At 43.9% G+C, this 21,255-nt stretch overlaps 1 protein-coding gene across 3 annotated transcripts in view; it reads right to left on the minus strand.

Moving 5' to 3' along the window:
* Positions 1 to 21,255, minus strand: part of Pdzrn3 (PDZ domain containing ring finger 3) — a 219,038-nt gene that overhangs the window by 17,640 nt on the left and 180,143 nt on the right. The window contains exon 1 of one of the 3 annotated variants that reach the window (XM_042680211.1): positions 19,238 to 19,488. The exons of the other annotated variants lie outside the window; for them this stretch is intronic. Within the exon in view, the coding sequence (XP_042536145.1) occupies positions 19,238 to 19,306 (69 nt within the window). The 5' untranslated portion in view covers positions 19,307 to 19,488. Of the gene's footprint in view, positions 1 to 19,237; positions 19,489 to 21,255 lie in introns of those variants that run through there. 3 annotated transcript variants of the gene reach the window in all.

Raw genomic sequence — 21,255 nt, forward strand, 5'->3', positions numbered from 1 at the left:
CTCCCTTCTCTCTAGCCTCTAAGTAGCCCATGTTAAGACATAGCTAGGTGCTTCCTGGTGGTTGAGAATGGCGGAGGTCATTGGAACCCTTGTGAATAACTCAACATAGCTCTAGCTTTAGAACAGAAAATGCCAGATAAAACACACTAGAACTTTATTTCTAGAAAATGAAATCATTTAAACAACCCGGAGGTCCAACTATTTAACGCACCCTCCCATGTAGCTTGGGATTGGAGTCATGAAACATAATGCCCAGCTATGAGTTAAGAAAGGGTTCACAAACCATTCAGCCAGTGCTCACCTGAAATTACAATCTACAATCCTCCCCATCTCAGCCACCCACTCAAGGAAGCTAGGATCGCAAGTGTGGGCCACCAGTGCCTGCTATGATGTCTTTTTATTTATTTATTTTTTTGTGCCGATACTGGGGTTTGAATTCAGATCTTGGGTGCTGTCTCTTGGCCTTTTTACTCAATACTGGTGTTCTAACACTTGAGCCATAGCTGTTTTCTTGCCTGGGCTAGCTATGAATCAAGATCCTCAGTTCTCAGCCTCCTGACTATCTAGGATTATAGGTGTGAGCTACCAGCATCCAACTGATCTCTTTATGCTTAAAGCTCAGTAAAGAGTGGCAGAAGACATTAACTTGGACAGTTGGTCAGGGGTGGAACCCTAGCTTTGGGAATTTATCCTCTTGAAGTCTATTTCCTCATCTGCAAAAACAGTATAGTTATAGTATGTTGTATCGTGGGGTTATTGCACAGTTTCAATAAGATAATCTAATGCTAGTTCCTATCATGCCAATCATAACTAAGATATCAGCACTTAAGAGAGACCCTATACCAGAGTAGTTACATTTCCTTAGGAGACAAACAATCTAGGAATCAAAGCAGCAAACTCCAGGCTGGTAAGGTGGGCTTGAGAAACTGATTTACCCAAAGACTTCACTTTCCTGCCCGTGTTGCGTTCCCAGACTCCCAATGTATGCATGAATATTTTTCAGTCTCTAACATGGGATTTTCAGGGGTGGAGAGTGGGGCTTATAACAGGTCAGTTTATACAGGTCTTGACCCGTGCCACACAAGCTTCTTGACAAGGCATTTTAGGGATCATTACATCCTCTTAAAAGACGATCTGACAAGGCGGGAGTTTACTGTCCTAGATGATCCATTCTTGCAGCCAAATTTGTTTTGAATTACCTTGCGCACATAACACTTATTACACTGTCATCTCAGAATCACATCGCTGAGAGACTTAGCGAGGTGATGACTGTGGTGTATGCTGCCAGCCAAGCGAGAATGACAACCTTTATGCATGGGATTAGCATTACATCTACATTACCCCAAACGACGCCGATGATGACTGCGATTATAGGCGGGATGCACATCCAATGACGTTTGGCCCCGGTCAAATTAAATATCATTAACTCGCCCAATTGAGCAGATTGCCTTTAAAACAGTTTATGCAGCTCTAAAACCAAGTAAATGGAATGTTTTGGAAGAAGAAGTGCTGATTGCAAAGTTTATCTTTATTATAAATTAAATGCCTAAGTTATTCACCTACGGCTGTGGCTGGTCTCCTGGGACTGAGGTGCAATTATGGTGAAAAATCCAATCAGTGAGACTCCACTCAAACAACACCTCGCCAATAGGACGCGACACTAAGGAACCTTAGAGAAGTTCCTTAGCGTAAGGTCTCTCATGACAAGACAGGCAATTATGCCGAGGGCTTGGAAGGATGCTTCGTGGCTCCACCTCGCCTCGGGAACATTGCATTGCTCTTTGGAAGGAGGCACTGTGGCTGTCTTTTCTCCTGTCACTCTTGAGAACAAATACCAAGCTGGTGGAACTTCCACTGGGTACAATCCATCTAGCGCTTAGACCTTTGCTTATGTAGCATCAGGATAGTTATTTGGTGAGACTGGTTTTCTTTTTGGCTGCTTGGAGTGGCATCTTAGGGGACATCTTAGGAAGCCACAGGATACGGGGGGAGCCATTCCAAAAATGGCTAGAAAAATGGAGGAGAGGGTGAGCATTTTACCAAGACAATAGGCGTGCCATTTGATTTGACGGAGGAGGCAGACAGATTTTAGAATTGGCTGTAGGAGCCACAAAGAGGCTGGATTGTCCTGGTCTCTCTAGAAGTACCGCTGGTTACGACGGACATGTTGTATGCCCTTTCGGAGCCCAGGCAGCTCTCAAAAGTTTCCTACCACTTAATTGAAAGCATTTCAGGATATTTAAAAACTGTAACATTTGCAAGAGACAGGCAGCCCTCCCTTCAACTTAGAAAATAAGTATTTATGGGGCGACATGGGAGATTTTTCAGGATCGGCCTATCACAATCCCCTCTATTTCTATTAAATGCACAAACGACCCCAGTATAAAATACTAATGCAATTTTAAATTCAGCCCACTATAAATTGTGCCCCCGGCTTAAATTCAACTTTTATAGGGATCATTTCATTAAATCCAGGGGCTGTGATTTCATTTTGTAAAATATCACACCTGTGTTTTCCAAAGTAATTAAAATGTAAGATTCCACTGGAAGCAAGAAATGATAATAAACCACCTAGACAAAAAGTGAAAGGTTTCAAGCTCTGATTTAAGTTAGACCAAAAAAATTTTGTTCTTATTCAGGGAATTTCTGGATGTCTTAAGTTACATCAAATTCATGGTCTGCTCTAGCCTTGATGGAATATGAAGATGGCATATGCAAAAGGTGGGCATTTTGGCAGCTATGAAGGAAAGTGAGCTTTGAACAAAGGGTGTTTACATCACACAGGTTATGAATGAAGATGTGAACCAGAGCTGCGTGACTTCCTACACTGGCTGTGCTGACAACTGACTCAGTTCCAAAGCAACAGGAGGTTTATGTGTTGGCAGGTGATCATGTTGAGCTGTAGGGGTGAGGCTGTGGTGAGGTGGGGTTGTCATTAGCAATAGGGAGAGGAGAAATGGGCCCTGGACAAGCAACTGACCTCAAGGAAAAGGAATACAAGGCCTCACTAAGGATGATGTTGCTTGTCTGGGTCTGGGAGCAGATGCCTGGGCTGGGGGACTAGGTCTATGGCCATTCCCAGGAACGTGCACTGGCGATGGCATTGTATTTGAAACACAGAGAAACATTAGCTTTGGATATTGTCTGGCATGCCCCTTCCTTCTCAATTTCAGAGGAACTGAGAGAACTTTATGCTCTATTTCAATTCCTTTCTTACTAAATTGTCTTGTCCAATTTGAAATTTCAACCGTTTGTCTCTGGGCCCTTTGTGAGCTCTTCTGATGATTAGGTTAATACATTGAAGGCAAATGATGCCAGTCACACTAGGTGCTGGTGGCTCACACCTGTAACCCTAGCTACTCAGGAGGCTAAGATGTGAGGATCTCCATTTGAAGCCAGCCTGGGCAGGTAAGTCTGTGAGACTATTACCTAAAATTAACCACCAAAAAGCCTGAAGTAGCAGTGTGGCTCAATGGTAGAATGCTAGCCTTGAGCAAAAAAGGCAAGACCTTGAGTTCAAGCCTCAGAATCAGTGCACGCACGCATACACACACATACACACACACACACTACACACAATTATGCCAGTACTTGGCTAAACTTAAAAACAAGCAACATCACACATTTCTAGAAACCACTGAATACTAAAGAGAAGCAAGACCCAGAAAGCAAATAAAAAAATGCAGATTGCATATAATGTCCCATACTTCATTTACTCCTGTTAACAAGATAATGAAATTGCCTAACTACCTTTAAACAACTCAAAGGTCAAGGGGCAAACCAAAGAAATGCCAGGAAAATAATCACTGCAAATAGAATTCCCTGTCGTTTGTGTCTCAACATGTTAGTGTAACTTGAACAAATGGCAGTATGAGATGCTTCTCATTCTTGTTTCATTTACTATCCAAAATTATGGCGTATATCTCTTAGCTTGGAGCTAATTTTGGCTACTATACAGTCACTGGTTCACCTGGGGTTTACAGACCATGAGGTCCAACTTCTGTTTACATTAAACCATGCTTTTAGCAGTACATGCATGTGCGCACACACACACACACGGACATACACACACATGCATGCAATGCACAGAAACCAACACTTGAATCTTGGAAGAACAAGCTACCTTTCCTGAAATACTAATTGCTTTCATTTTTCCACAGTCAGTGTTCTAAGTTAATTACGTAGACCTCACATACCTTAAATTTCTTAGTGAAGAAATTTAAAAATTAATTAAAAAAAAACTAAAAAACATAAAATTCCATACACTGGATAAATGAAAAAAAAAGTATAGCCAGAAATTTGAAATGTTCTTTTAAAGACTGAAACACCCTGATGACAGGAATCTAATCTTTGCTTCTCTGAGTGAATAATGATGTATGATATTACTGAGGGTTTTCTCTATGTACCATGTACTATGTTCACACACTTTACGTGGTTGCTCATTCATTTAATTATCATTGTAATAACTGTTGGAATGACTACATATCTCGTGGTGAGAAGAGTCAGAATTGCGATCTGTTGCACCCCTCCTGGGAGTAGGTCTGCTGAGGAAGACAGATTAATAACCTAGCAAGAGGGAAGGAGTGAGAACTTGACATGGTACAGGGGTGCAGGATTCAGCAGTGCAGGAGCAGGCATTGATTGGTCAGAGGGAAAGCCCAGGAGGAAGAGATATGGAACACAAACAGGGAAAAAAGCAAGATTTGTGAGGGAGGAAAAAAAAAAAGAATATTGTATCCAAGGTTGTTGCAGTTATGTCAAAGAGCCTGTGGCAGGGAAAAAAAAAAACAAAAAAAAACTGGTCCCAGGAAGGTTAGGATGCGTAGAATACAATATGCTGTGTGCTCTTATTTCCAGTTAAAAGCCAGGATGGAGGGCTGGTCACACGGACCCTTGATATAGATAAGACTTGGCTTTTTGGGGGGGGGGGGGGGGAGTCCGGTCGTGGGGCCTGAACTCGGCCTGGGCGCTGTCCCTCAGCTCTTCAGCTCAAGGCTAGCAGTCTACCACTTGAGCCACAGCACCACTTCCGGCTTTTTTCTTTTGGCTTATGTGGTGCTGAGGAATCGAACCCAGGGCCTCATGCATGCAAGGCAAGCACTCTACCACTGAGCCACCTTCCCAGCCCCAAGACTTGGCTTTTTAAAAGTTATTTTTTTTGACTGCATATATTTATATCACCTGCAAAATCAGGACTAACATGACTTGTCCTCTTGGCTTTCACAGGCACTGAAAGCTTATGAAGTAAAACCACATTATAATAATTGATCATTGCCATCTTTGGTGATTGATTTCTGGACAATAAAAATGGCAACATAATGATAATGTTATATTTTACTAGCAAAGAACATCTTGGCATGTAGGAGTCCTCTGTAATGTTTGTTGAACTTGGCAGAAATAAAAACACTGAAGATATTTGAGGAAAGTATGAAATGGGCTAAAAAAAGTGACAAGAGTCTGTGTATAGGAGTCAGGTGATAAATGTTGGAGACAAAAATGGCATGGCAAACCAATAGTATACACCCATCTAAAAGGAAGTGCAGATTCTTCCTGGCCCTCAGTTTCCTCATCTGAACATTGGAGTTCTCTGGGTGATGATTTCCAATGAAACAGGAAGCTTGCTTGCTAGCCATATTAAGTACCAGTTTGGTACTTCAGCCTTCTTTGGTGATTTCATATTGGCTGGTTTTTGCAACAACAATTCCACCATCTCTTGCTCCAGCAATCCTACAATCTTAGAAGGTTGGCCTCAACCACAAACCTTTTCTACCTTGTGGACATGTGGTTAAAACCTCTTGTCTTGATTCTTCCCTCGGTTTTGGTTCCATGATGGCAATATTGGGGTATGGGGTCCTGTGAATCACCTCCCAGACTCTTGGGTCCAGAGATAGAGAACATCTTGCCTGCATTTTGATAATAGCTCAACCCTGGGTAGCTTCCAGGGAGGTGCAACCCGGGATAGTGCTGGGGTTTGGCCCAGGGGAAGGTAAAACAATTCTGAAATCTTTCCTTTGTGATGGCCAAGAAGTTCTACCAATGAAGCCAAAGGGTTGCTTTGGGGAACTGAAGTAGCAGACAACCTATTCACAGGGGCACGTGAGAATTAGCGTGTCACCTCAAACCCTACGCCAGAGACAGACCTGCAGCATTTTCTAAGATGATTGATTAGACATGGGTAGAATTTGCTAGAAACCTACCAGGAGGAAATCATCTGGGAAGGAGTTAATGAACCAAACAAAACACTTGATAATGCAATTAGAATATGTGGAAACACAGGGGTTTCCAGAGAGAGAGGGGAGGGAGATGGGGAGGAGGGGAAGCATGTGTACATGAGCTTGATTATGTCAAATCTGAGGCTAGAGAAGGACTATAACCAATGCTGTTAAAGAGTAGCGTTATCAGAGGATAGCCGGAAATGATGGGAGTGACATTTGTAGCGTTAATGTTGCAGCATTATAAGCAAGAGGGCCTAACTGCATGGAAACATGCTTACAGCTTTTTGCAACGTGCGGCATGCATCTGAGCAAAAGCAGTGAGGTTCCTGGCAGCAAAAATATGGTTTCCAATTGCCCAGAACAGAGGCAAGAAGCCAGGGAGAGCTTCGGGGGGTCCTCTCCAGTTGTTTCAGGTGGCAGTGCATCCGAACCAGCTGTCGTTTGGGTCTAGGATTTCTTTTTTAAAAAAATGTAACTATTTGCTTAGTTGAGTTTGAAACCAACAGTATGAGGCTGTCTGAGCTTTGCTTTGAGTTTGTGTCATCATGCCTTGAGACACACTCACTAGAAGGCACGTCCTGCAGCGGTGTGATGTGCTACATATGTCTAGGGGAAGTTCCTGCCCAGATACTTCCTTCTGCCAGCTGCTGTCTGAGACTTTACAAACCAACGCTATCTGAGTAACAACACAGGCTGTCTTTTATTGGTATGAACTGGTAACTCTGAATGCATGCTCTCTATGAGATCTCTTATTTGGGGGACATGGTTACTATTTTTCCTTTAGATATACATCCTGGAGTCATGTATGGAATCATGTATGACCATCTACCTGGTGTGTTACACTTTCCTGTGGGCTAGTCAGAGCCCTGTGTGCCAAAATTGGGCTCACCTTTAGAAACCAAGCCTTCTCTAGATAAGAGATGGCATATGAGACATACACAGGATAAAGCATTACTTGTCAGTGGCTTTACCTGGAAATCAAAGACCTCTCTGCCCAGGAGCCTGGTCTGACAGACTCCTTGTACTGATGGCTCAGAAGCATTGCTGGTACCTCCAATGCTTGGTACTGGCCACCCTCTATGCTGGCTCTGGGACATTTTTATCGATGTGATCCCCAGACAGATGTCTCGCTCCATCTCTAGCTAGAACACATTTTGGGGTCCATGACCATGTTAGTTTTGTGATCACTATGATATGGCGCTGATGAACAAATATGTCCATCACTGTACTACATAGTTCTGTCTCTGCCCATGTTGAAGAGGATTTAGCCTCCTGTATGTCTCCAGAAAGCTCCATTCTCCAAGCTTCCTTTAAGGGTACCAATGATATCAAAGATGGCCAGGGAAGTTGGTCTTTCTGGGTCCCCTACTGATATCTTTATGTTGCTTTGGAGATCTGCAAATCATAATTTAGACCTGATTCTGGAAGCCTATCTGTCTCTGCCTCCTTCAGAATTGCTAGCTTTCATCTTTGCTCCTCCAGAGTCTTGACTGATGTCATTATGCCAGACTTCAGAGTACGCCCATGCCGTAGAGAATCCTGGTAGAGTATATGTGCATGTTAAGAGTTCACTTGAATACTTCCAACACCTTTGGTTGAAGGGATAACTCCTACCCTTCAGAGGAAGGGTCTGAGGTTCAGAGAGCCTGTCTATGGCCCTTCAGCGATACAGCCACACAGAACAACCCGCAGTCTTGAAGTAAGGACAGAGAGGGACAGGAGAACTTCCTAACTAGTTCAAAACCAGGGAGGTAGCTTTTTACCTCTGCCTCAAAGCTTGGTTTGGAGAATACAGTAGGCCTCAGTAAATAAAACCATAAGGTGGGTGAGAACCTGCGTTGAAATCGCACTGTATCCTGACCTCCAATTTGTAGGAGAAAACTGAGTATCGCTTCCTCTTCAGGTCTGTGAGACATCCGTAGCAGAACCATAAAGGTCAGAAGCTTTATTCATATATACGTGTATATATATATATATGTATATACATACATACACACACACACACACACACACACACACATATATATGTATATGTATATATATTAAAGATACTGTACAGAGGGGTTACAGTTACAAGAGTAAGGTAATGAGTACATTTCCTATCAAGCATTGTTACGCCCTCATTTGTTTTTCCCCTACCATCCCTTCCCTCCCCACCTCCCCAGGTCCTCCATCCCCGACTCTGCACCTGAAGTTGTAAAGCTCATTTTCAACAAAATGTCTTCTACACCTCATTGTTACAATGGGTCAACCTGTATCCCTATTTAAGCATTTTGTTTTTCTCCTTCCCCTCCCCAAATTAGAAAAATGTACATACAAGATCAAGGGCACTGGAATCTAATACAACAAATCCTCAAAGAAACTACTGCCCAATAAATAAGTGGGCTAAAGACTTAAAGAGAAACTTTTCTGAAGAGGAAAGAAGGATGGCCAATAGACACATGAAGCAATGCTCAGCTTCTCTAGCCATAAGAGAAATGCAAATCAAAACAACACTGAGATTTCACCTCACCCCAGTTGGAATGGCTGTTGTCAAGGACTAAGAACAACAGATGCTGGAGGGGATGTGGCCCCAAAGCAGCTTTATTCTGCAGTAACACTTCATTTCATGGAAGCCCCAAGGCAGCAGGGTCTGCCCTTTCCATCACTCCGCATGATGCCGAGCACTGGAAGGAGGCATCCTCCTTGACGTGGGCTGCAATGATCTGCCCACCCACCACTGCAGTGCCCCAGGTCACCATGTCACAATCCCACCTCTGCCACTTCCCAGCTGTGGGACCCCAGGCAACTCACTCCCTTCTCTCAACTTCAGTTGGCCCCTCAGCAAATAGGAAATAACAAGAGTCCCGAGGCCTTCACAGGTGTGTGAGAAATGACACGATATTCTGCCTGTGACATGAAGTATGAGCCTGGCAAACATCACTGCACAACTGGGTGTCATTCTTGGAAGAGGATGACAAGATGATCACCGGATATCCTTGCCCTGGTTCTTGACTTGTAATTCAAGGACAAAGAACCCAATATGCCAGATCTCCTCTAGATGTTTCTTAACCTTGGTTGGAAGGGAACAGGGTTGAAAAGTTGCCTGACTTTTTGTTTTCTTTCTTAGGGGTGCTTTCCTCTTGCCCTCTTGCTCTTGGCACATGGGAACTTCTTTTCAGGTTTCAGTCCATACAGGAACTTGCACACAACGTTCAGGTTTATTTACCTGGGGGAGGGAGAGGTAAGACAGACACAAGGAACAACTCAGACTTTAAATACAGGAAGGTGAGGGGCTGGGAAGGTGGCTCAGTGGTAGAGTGCTTGCCTTGCATGCATGAGGCCCTGGGTTCCATTCCTCAGCACCACATAAGCAAAAAGAAAAAAGCTGGAAGTGGCGCTGTGGCTCAAGGGGTAGAGCGCTAGCCTTGAGCTGAAGAGTTGAGGGACAGCGCCTAGGCCCAGAGTTCAGGCCCCACGACCAGACCCCCCCCCCCCAAAAAAAAAACAACCCAAACAACAAATAAATACAGGAAGGTGTTCTCAGCTACCTAGGCCAGCACAACAAATCTTACAGCTGGGAAAGTACCAAGGCAAGGGAAATGGGCTCACTTGTTAACAAGAATGCATGGATGTATCTTTAATGGGTAGCAGATGACACTGGTAAATAGAATGCTCATTGCATGCATTACAAGTTTGGCATGGTGGTCCTTGCAGGACTAGACAGCTGTGCCATGATACAGAAGTAAAGTCCCCTTGTGACCGGGGGGCACGGGGAGGGGTGGATTCTCAATGTTTTCCAGCTCCCGATGCTGACTGGAATACTGCTATGAAGGAGTCATTTCTCTTTGCGTTCTTGAGACTCCCTAAATAGAAAACATCTGCCTGATAAAGCAAAATTGGTTTGTAACCTTGAGAGTTTTTCTTTTTATTAAGATGCATGTCACTTATGACTACTGACACTTTGGTGGGAGAAGGGAATAATTGATTGCCACGTATGGCAAAACAGGAATGCATCCGTGTTATAGTAATTTGCTTAACATGCCGAGAGAAAACTGTGATTTTCCCAGACGTCTGACAAATTAGCTCTGTTTTCATTGGTTGAAGGCTGTGAATAGTAACTCTTTGTCTGTGTTATTTCGTTCTTGTTTTGGCTCCAGACTTCTTTGGAGAGAAGCATGCAAATGCAGGAGCTGTGTGTACAACACCACCAGTCCTTGCTGCAGTCTTACAGATGTCTTTTTTTTTTTTTTTTTTTACAATAAATGCTACAGCTTGAGAGACTCCTTTTACTCATAAAGAATGCTTTATACAAAGAAAGAAAAAGTAAAGTAACATTCTGTACTTTTCCAAAGCTTTTATAGGCAGCCAATCTCTTCTCCCATTTCTAATTTACTTCCCTTCAGAATTTGGGGGAGAGAAGGAGGCTTTTAATGTATCTCTTTGGATCTCTCGATATTTTATTAAACATAGAATGAGTTAATGTTTTTCTATGATATAGATATTGTAACTATAAAGGACACAACAATGACTATGCCTAACCTGCTTTTGAGAAAATTGACACTATCCATGTGCCAACATTGTACCCATTGTCAACTTGCTTGAGGCTGTCCCTAGAGGAGCAGAGAGCCAAGAACAGCAAAGGGTCTGCTCTCCTTAGTGTCGCTGTGAAACCACCATGGAACATACTTACCGTCCTAAATGTGATTGTAAACAACAGTTCATGGGACAGAACAGAACAGCTAGAAACAGCCTCCATCACAGAGCGAAGCTAGTATGTACATGCCTTTGACTTGGAGGAGATGTAAAAAGTGAATCCAGATTCTGTGACCAAAATGCCTGGCAAGAGTATCCTAAAGGAGAAAGGATTTCTTAATTTCAGAAGTGTCTGGTGTAATGGACAGGGTACAACAGAGCAGAAGAGTTTACATCATGGAGGCCCAGAAGTGGGTGTCGGTCTGTCCTTTTTCTCCTTTTGGTTCACCTAGGTTCCTAACCTATAGGATCATGTAGCCCACATTCAGGGCATGTGCTGTCTGATTAGTTATCTTCTCTGTAAACATCCTCTCAGACACACTTTAGAGGTGTTCCTTACTAATCTCTTAGGCGCTTCTTTTTTTATTTTTTTTGCCGGTCATGGGACTTGAACTCAGGGCTTGGGCACTGTCCCTGAGCTCTTTTGCTCAAGGCTAGCACTCTACCACTTTGAGCCATAGTGCCATTTCTTATTTTTGAGTGATTAATTGGAGGTAAGAGTCTCCTGGGGACTTTTCTGCCCAAGCTTGTTTTAAACCATGATCATCAGATCTCAGTCTCTTGAGTAGCTAGGATTATAGGCACACACCACTGGTGCTCAGCTACCTAGGCACTTCTTAATCCAGTCAAGTTGACAGTCAAGATTAACTACCTCAGGTTCACCCCTTGTCAACCCAAACACAACTCCTTAAACCGTAACATTTCATCCATGTCCATGTGCCCCTTCCCCTCCCCTCCCCCCCATGTATATCTCTAGGGAGTGTCTGTAGTCTTAACTCTAACACTATTCAAACTTTCCTCTGAGAATCATGGTCAACTTTTAGTTGTCAACATCTGTAAAATGAAAGTCTAGTTACATACTTCCAATATACAATGGCACAAAGCAGACATTCCATTTCAAAAGACTAGATGCATAGAAAGAAGAATTTAGCACCAAGACAAAGCCAAAACCAAAATCCAGCAGGGAAAACATTAACTCCTATAACTCTGTGCCAGTTGTTGGAGGTAAAAAGCTAAAAACAGCTAGCAACAACCATGCCACAGCTGGAATACAGGGTTCTCTTAAAACTTCCACTGCCAGATCACATTTAATTCAGCCTCATGAAAAGTCTTAGGGCACAGACAAAATGAAGTCCAATTTTTTTTTCTGGAATGTAACACGAATGACCTTTAGTCTAATTCCCCACAGAGTTTTTGATCCCTGTGAAACCTCATGATCATATCCTGTCTTCCTGATATGCAGATCATAAAATACACAAGAAAGGGTGAAGATATGAAATCAGAGAACATTTTCAATCCTAGTGTTAAAAAGAGAGGGAGGTAAGGTAAACACTTGTGCACTGAGGGGAGGAAGGTGTGACAATGTGAGACTTAACTTGGGGAGCAATTTAGCATTATCTCCTAAAATGTTCATGCATTAACCCAACACAACTTCTCAAAGTGTATCCCCAGAGAATCACTAATGACTGGTCAAGGATATTGCTTAGTTTACAGAGCCAATTAAACTACAACCCGAAAACCCTCAGAAATGGGGTATATAATTAGTCAACCACTTGTTACGGTCACAATTTTATAGCTCATCATCAGAGAAAGGTTCCAGCTCAAAGTCATTTCCCTCAGATTTCTGTAAATTAGGGTACATGTGGATAACAATGTATTTAAAAACAAATCCTCTTCTGGCAGGAGAATTCTGCCTAGTGCTGTTCATATTATTGGCAATTCCTTTAATAAGATTACGTTCTTATTTACTGTTGGGAAAGAATGTCGGTATCCGTAAAAGTAGGACAAAGTGTGATTTAAGAAGATAATAAAGTAATTTTAGATCCTCAGGTGATTTGATGAAATAAATAGTGACACATGCACACACACACACACACACACACACACACACACACACACACACACACACACACAATTATGCTTTTCCCCTGGGCTCTGGGGCTTGAACTCAGAGTCTAGGTGCTATCCCTGAATTTGTATGCTAAAGGCTAGCATTCTAATACTTGAGCCTCCATCTCCATTTCTGGTGGTTAACTGGAGATAACAGACTCATGGATTTTTCTGCCTGGGCTGGCTTCAAGTGGGCAATCCTGAGATCTCAGCCTCCTGAGTTGTTAAGATTACAGGTGTGAACCACTGAAGCCTAGCTTATAATTAAGTTTTATAGGTAAAAATGCAATAACTTCCAATTTTCCATTTGCAAACTAGATATTACAGAACAATTCGCTTGAAAAAAGTTCTCAAGCGAAATAAAACAACTTTTTCCTTGGCATTAATTAATGGATGGTTACATTTTTCTATCTAAGAAGTTGCTTATACATTCAGAAAAACTTTAGAAAACCTGCCAGAAAGTATGGGTAAGTGGAGAGCCCTGTTTCTTTCGGGATATTTGGCATAATTGAGAACAGAGGCTCCCAAGGGCACATACTCCACGCTTCCCAGAGCAGAGGTCAGTGGACCCAATCCCTGACATGCTAAGGAGGTCAGAAGCAGAGCTTCTGACACACAACATGACTGGCCCAGGACCACACTTTGAGAACTAGTGACTTAAGAAACTTCTAGAGATAATTTTCAGACATTTAGATGAACTGTCTTTGGTCATTAATGCAACTGAAATTGAGAGCGGTGTGCAGGCACACACAGATGCCAATACTTTTTCTTTTCTGCCTGCTTTCAGCCTGTTCATTTATCATAAGCTATAATCAAATGTATCTGGAAAACAATGATCCTGCTAGGCAGGGGACCAACAGAGGGAAAAGGGAACCCTTCCCCCATGTTCACCCATGGACACACTACTCAGGTGGGAAAATGGATTATGGTGAGCCAGCACAGCCAGACGATAATTCACCAGCATCGGGACACTTGTCCTCTAATGAAGGAGTATGGTTAGAGACTGACTTTGTCATTGCCCAGAGCTGCTGACTGTATCTTTTTCTCACCCCCATGTACCACTTAACCAAGACCTCTCTTGCATTATTAATGAACACAAGTGAATTCATTTATTACAGCTGCATGTTTTCACGCTTGCATATGTTTCTTTATGCCCACCATGGCAGGCGGGTGACAGGACTGCAGAGCGAGGGGCTGTCTTGTCCCCTGTGACCCTGTACCACCTGCCTCACGACAGTATGCATCTGCAGCCAGAGCAGCCACAAGAGAATGGGGACATGGGCTCATTTGTCACTGCTAAAAACCTTCCAGGACGAAGCGGGGCCTGCTGGATGGGCTTCCCATTCAGAAATGAATCAAGCAAACACGTCCCGATGGTGACTGGGTTGTGTGCCAGGAATGAGAGGGGCCGCAGAGAACACAGCCAGGTCCTTACCTTTGTGGGGCTGCATTTTCTGGGAAGAGGATCGGGAAGTGAATGTGTGTGTGAGTTGTAATGAGTGCTACATCCTAAGAGGGGAGAGAGTGGTGGGTTGTGGGTATGGGAAGCAGCCCTGCAGACAAGGGGCAGACGAGTGTGGCATGAATTTACAGGAGACATTAGAAGAGTCCTGACCACACACAGTTCCATAGGCCACAGTGAAGCACTTCCTTGAATTCCAAGGGTACCCGGGTGACAATGAACAAGGAAGTGTACCACAGGGTGATCTGAATGCTAGCTAAATGCAAAAGTAAAAGAATACCTTGGATCCCGCCTGAACCCCATCCTTGCTGGCTTGGTACAGACCACAATTCATTAGACACTTAGTTCTCTTTCTGGATGCCTAACTCTGCTTCTTTTCTTTTTCCTCAGTCCCCTCACAGACACTGTCCTACCCACTGTGTTCAAACAACCATGTTTTGGAGGAAGATGAGACTTCCTTTGGATTCCCAGTAATAGAGGAGGCCAGGTACCTGTAACATGGAAATGAGGCAGATGGAAGTAGAAGGAAGGCAGCTATGTGCAGGGCATCATGGGAAGGGCACCAGAAAGGCCTCTCAACTGGAGTAGTGGCTAAAGAAAATGCTAAATGCTTTCCCTGGAGGGAAATGTAGGAACAACTTCTTTATGGTCCACGAAAGCCTTTTATCTAAAGAGGAGACCAGGTGACGGAAAAGAGGTTAAGTTTTGGCTGCAACCCTGGCCATTTATTTCCATCTCTTAACCAACATAAAAGTGGTTATGATTCATTGTTCACTGATGAGAAACACAGCAGCTGCTGGTGTGTAAATGCCCACATTTTAGAACTGACTTCCTCGGCTGTATTCAAAAAAGGCCCCCAACCTTTCCAAGCTTTTTTTTTTTTTCCCCAACTTGCTTTGGCTTAAGTGATTCTGAGGGAAAAATTAAACAAAAAATCACTTCTAAAACAATACTCTTAGAAGGGGTAGGTCATTTAAACACACATACTCCTATCTGCAGGAAAAGTCTGCCAGGCTCAGCACCGCTGTGTGGCCGTATGGAGGTCAAGTTTATGTCCATCCAATTAACTGCTATTGACTCTGTCTACACTTAATCATAGCACGACCCAGCCGGTGCTCAGCAGACTTACCAATGCATTGGCACCACCGCAGTAAACTCATCTAATTGACTATTGCATGTAGCTAATTAAATATGAAAATAGGATGGCGTGGAGTCAGGTTTCCAGACTGCGCCATGAACTCGCTGATTCTGATACATATTTATTATACAAATATGTTGTGTTTTTTTTTTTTCTAGACAACCGGCTAATAGGTTGATGTGGAAAGGGTCACAAACAGGTACACAGGGTAAGTTTCTCGGGAAGTGACTTTGGCATCAAGGGCATAGATGAATCGTCCATTATAATTCCTGATATTACTGTGAGGCGAAAAGAGCCTGAGCTTTCGTAAATTAAGTTCCCAAAGCTGCCAGGGAAGTTATCTTGCCTGATGGGAGGAGTGAGAGGTTGTCCGGGATGGGAACTTTTTTCAGGAGGTGACCAGACTCATGGGGGAGACGGGAGGAAAATGTGACATCGTCAGCCACACAGAGCAAGAGCGGTTAGGAAAGCTTCACCCACACATTCACTGCCATGTGGGTCGTGTGCTCATTAGATTACTGAAGGGGATGTAAACAAACAGCCATCCTCTGGCTTGGGGTTCACAGGGCAGATGCAACTCTGCATGCCACTTTTAATGCCTTTGTGTGTCAGTTTCTGCACCTTTGGAATGGGAGAATAAGACCATTTCCCCTTTATGCTGCTGAGTGGATCTGATGGGGAGTGGTGGCTGGCATTTGGCAAAAGGCTGGCATGCAGTAAGTGCATGTAACGTTTATGATCTGTGAGGTATTCCCAGGTAGCTAGGTTATAATTGTCCTGGTCATCTAGAAAACTGGCACGCACACTCTAGGTCGTAGTGTTAGAAGGTGTTTCTAGTTTGAGGCCTTAAGACCCAGCCAGAATAATATCCTGTTGCTTGATCAAACTAGCCAAGACTCCCATTGTAAAAGCATCTCTGGGAGATGTTAGGAGAAGGGAAGACCCTTCTCACAGTATCCATAGACCTGCCTTCCCTTTGTCCTGGTAGGACACAGCTGGGCACAGGGCTTGTACCTGGCTTGCCAATGGAGAGATGGGAACGAAGCCAACAGAGCTACAGACTTTCCCTCGCTTCCCCCCTCCCCCAACCTCAACCTGCCCTGAGTTGGATTCCAGTGACGGCCAGAGCTGTGATGCTCCGTTCCGCATCATCCCCACAAAAGGAGATCCTCTGTGCCAATTCATTTACTCAAGGAGAAGACTGCGTGTCTCACCATCGTCAGTATTCAAAGTCATCCAAGACAGGTTAAAGGGTGCCAAAGCATTTAGTAGGTGCTAATTGAAATCACACCGTTCCAACAGGTACAGGCCCAGGACTTGCTGCCTTCAACTGATCTCACAAACCCCAGGCAGGCAGAAGGCTTGTTCTGTCTTCTTGGAAATACTTGTGTACCAAAATATCTTGGTGCATCCTTTCATGCATGGTGTCAACCACTGGTATGGTCTGCGCTCTTTGCAATGCCCTTTAATGACTGGGCAAGTCCCTGAGTTGTTGTTGTTTTGCTAATGTGATTAAAGGTACAATAAGGTATGTGTGCAACTAGAGGCAAAGCCATTGTTCTGCATCATTAAGCTCACAGCAGCCCCAAGAAGAGACTGTAGGCAGCTTGCCAGTGGTCCTAATGAAGAGCATCTCTTTGAATTATCTGTGGATGAGGAGAGGAGAAAGTCTGAGCCCTGGAATATTTGATCCTCTTTGTGCTGCTTACTGAAGCCAGATGCACCAGACCTTTTGGATCTGTAATTTATGGAGACCTTAATTTTTCTGCTCTAATAGGGCTCTGCATAATAACAGCAAGAATGCCATTATGAACGCTTGCAAGTGCTTTGCGAATTCCTTTATGCTCTGGTTCAGGACTCTCAAAAGAATAAGGGGAAGATGGATTTTACTTAGTTGGCGCAAGAGTAATGGGTACAAGAAGTAGTTTGGAGTTTTCCCTGAAAATAAATCTGCATGGCTTTGTAAATTGCTGACAAAGTGTCTTCCAGATGGAAGTCATTCATCAGCAATTTACTGCAAGGTGCTCCCGCCTGAAATATTTCTGTATAAATTCACCTAGTAAAAAAAAACAAACAAGCTGAATCTAGGCTCTCTCCTTTGTGGGGAGGGGCAGCTGTCCGGGGTGGGGGACACAGATAATATATCTGGCAAAAGAAGAAGTTAACTCAGATTTGCTGGAGATTGGGAGAGCTATCGTTAGCAGGTGTCACGGTAATGAACACAGCTGGAGCACTGAATTCAAATAATTCTTTTGGTGCATCCCTGGTAAAAAGCAAACCCAAAATAACAACAACAACAAAAACAAAAATGCCAACCAAACAAATAATGGAACTTAAAAACTACCATTTAACTCACCTATTAGCTATTACCATTTGCAGTGGCAGAAAGTCTAACACAACACCACCTTGCTAAACTAAAGAGGATTGTTGCTCTACTCTGTTCAATTCTGAATGCTCGGCCTACAGAGTAAGCCCAGAGCCCCAGCCCACTGCGTAGAATCACTTGGCAAACTCAGGGTTACATCACACATGATCACACAAGGGGTGGGGACAAGTGCCAAGGGTGGCAGTTTGCCCAAGACTTCCCTCCCCTCCTGTCCCCAGACTGTGTGAAAAGGACATTTGTCTAGGAGAGTCCTGAGCATGAAGGGGAAGCCAGATATGCATTTCTAGAGCTTAGTTTTGTACAGAAAGGAGCACTAAGCCTCAAAAGGTTTGTTTTGATCCTTACTAAGCCCCGTTGCAGAAGACGGACAGACAAGACTTTTTATTCACCGAGGGGCATTAAATCCCTAAGCTTTTGATAGAAGTCTCAACTGAGCCTTTCTCTTTGATAGCATGCTCCCTCTGGTGGCTCATGACAGAATGACACCCAACTTTCAAAAGTCTTAGCTCTTTATGTGTGAATAAAGCACTCATTTCTTCTATCAATCAAGGACACTTGGCATAAAACATGCGTCTAATATGATTCTTTAAGAAAGTTGCAAGGTGATTTTTTCTTATTACTGAAGAAAAATTTAAAGGCTTTAAGTGCTTTAAGAGGAAAGTACTTAACTGCCAATTTAGGTTGCCAATAGCCAGTCCGCAGATATTAAAAAAGAAAGCCCTCAAGCCCATGGTCAGATAATTTATCTGGGTTGTGTCATAAGTACGCCAGGGCTCCTGCAATTTCATATCGAGAACACCATGAGAAGACATGAGGCGTGACCTGCGTGGATGACAGACCCTCACGTGAAGGCAAGTTGTGAAGCCAAATCTGAACCACGAATCCCGTTCTAAGAAGTTGCCGAAAGAACAAATCAACATTGCCCAGGCACTACTGAAAGCAGTGCCTCGGAACTATTTGTAAACACAGACAAAACCCGGCACACAATTAATCATCATCTCCGTCTTCCCCAACTTGTTCAAAGAGTGTGTGACCACTCTTTGACCCTTTCGGCCCGTCACTCCGCAGAGAGCCCAGCTGTCAAGAAGCTTTGCGGCAGAACGGCTTCAAACACATCTTAGGGGCCATCAACATTTTTGTCTCTTTTCACATATGGGCACCGATGTGCTGTGAGAGGAGAGATTTCCTTAGCGATCGCATAGAAAAGCTACAGCAAAGTCAGTAACACACACACACACACACACACACACACACACACACACACACACACACACACACACACACACACACACACACACACACACACACACACACACACACACACACACACACCCCTGACGATACCACTGGAAGTTCCACTCTGCCAGGTGAGGTCCGACCCACAGTCTATAGAAGAAAAGGTGATGTGTTACCTGACAAACTTCATAGAGCAATTTGTACTGCTCCTCCTGCTTCTGCACGCTGCACAAGCTGCATCCCATGTTTAGAGAAACGTCAGAGGAAGGACGGCTTCAGGACCCGCCAGCACTGGAGAAAGCAGCTCCGTCAGCGTGCAGGCATTGAACGGCTCTCCCAGAGCCTCAGGTGAGTCAGGAGGCTGCAAAGCTTCACATTGGTATTGCTTTCTAAGCTTGAAAAACAACTCTGTCCCCCTCCACGCTTCCCTCCTTTCCCTCTCAGTGTGCATGCATGCACACACACACACCAAGCAGACACACACACACATACACACACACACACACCCCTCTCCCTCCTCCGAGTGACTCTGGCAGCTGGATTGTGGTCCAATGCACACGGTATATATACTGCTGCTCATGCATATTAATCAGCTCTCATTGACTATTCATAACAGACAATGATACAGAAGCTATAATTGCCAAGTATGACAGTTGAAATTTCTCTAATTAACAAGCAAGTGCTCCAGTGGTTGGGAATAATAAAAGACACTAACAATTTTGCAAGCCATTTTTTTTTGGCAGTTACAAATAAACATGACTGCATTGTTTTGTTTTTTTTTTTAAACCAAAGTCTCTTAGGATAATCTTTAATGCATTTCAGCTAAGTAGGAATTCATTTTTAAAATCTATCATAAAATGTCCTATGATGTAAAATGTATTTAATGCTGCAGATAATGATGACATATAAACGGATTTTATGGTTAGGACATGTTTTGAATAATGTTTCTATAATATTTGGTGTGGTTCAAAGTTGCAGGAAAAATATATTCCACCTAGGAATAAAATACAAAAATTGAAGTTTCAAGACAGATCTGTGAGTATGTAAAGTAGCCAGGGATTTTAAAGAAGAAAGGCTGCCCTACAGGTGAGCAAGCAGGTAATCATTACCAGAATTAATTTTCAATCCCAAAGACATGAAGTTATTTGCAGATGGGACCCAGGAGGGAGAAAGGCAGCCAGCTTCCTGCCGTCTCCTTAGCTAAAGGGACATCAGAGATAGTTCAGGAAGCATCTCGCTGAGTGAACTGTCCCTGGCTGCTACAGACCACTATCTAGAATTCTGCATGTGCCTAGACTGCTATAGTTCTGCCTTGTGTTTAAGGCAAGCTGGGAGCTGCCTATGCCCCATGGAAGGCCTACAGACACAGTGCTAAAGGAGTTCCATCTTGCATCTTTCTGCCCTCCCAGTCTCCCCTGTGCTCCCACCGAAAGAAGCACTCTGTGTGTGTGTGTGTGTGTGTGTGTGTGTGTTGGCACTCAGGCTTGAACTCAGGGCCTGGACACCGTCTCTTAGTTTTCTTGCTCAAAAGTGGCGCTCTACCACTTGAGACAGCGCCACTTCTGGTTTCTTGGTGGCTCAATGGAGAAATATTCTCATGGACATTTCTGACTGGGCTGGATTTGAACCACAATCCTCAGGTCTCAGGCTTCTGAGTAGCTAGGATTTTAGAGCCATGAACCACCAGCACTCAGCCCAGCTTCATGGAATTTTTATAAAATCTGAAGACAAACCAAAGTAACTGAGCCTGAGTGAAATGGACAGGTGTCTCTTTCTAATGCTGAAAACTCTCACAAGGGTGGCTGTCCAGAGCCCTTACCTCCCCCTTCGTCTGTCTGAGGAGGACTCCCACGTCCTGTTGGGAGGTGTCACGGGGCCTGAAGAATAATACCCCCTTGTTCTGGGAGCCGAGACACACCTGAGACGTGAGTAAACCAGTCCTAATAAAACCCTGTGTGGGCTGGTGGCCAATGGATGCATCTGGTCCCATTCTTCAGACAGAAAATGAGGCACTGCAGCCGGGTTGGACCAGCTCAGCCCTGACTTGCCAAAGGGTGCCTTCATCTCAGGTCTTTGGTCCAATCATAAGGTCCAGATGGGTCTGGGCGGTAGCCCCGAGCTCTATGACAGGCTCAGCAGTCTCTTAGCCTCTTAGTAGCTGGCACAATAGCTACTCTCTTGCAGGGGAGAATGG

Source organism: Dipodomys spectabilis, unplaced genomic scaffold (genome assembly GCF_019054845.1).
Source record: "Dipodomys spectabilis isolate Male_0828 unplaced genomic scaffold, ASM1905484v1 ptg000054l, whole genome shotgun sequence".
NCBI lineage: Eukaryota > Metazoa > Chordata > Mammalia > Rodentia > Heteromyidae > Dipodomys > Dipodomys spectabilis.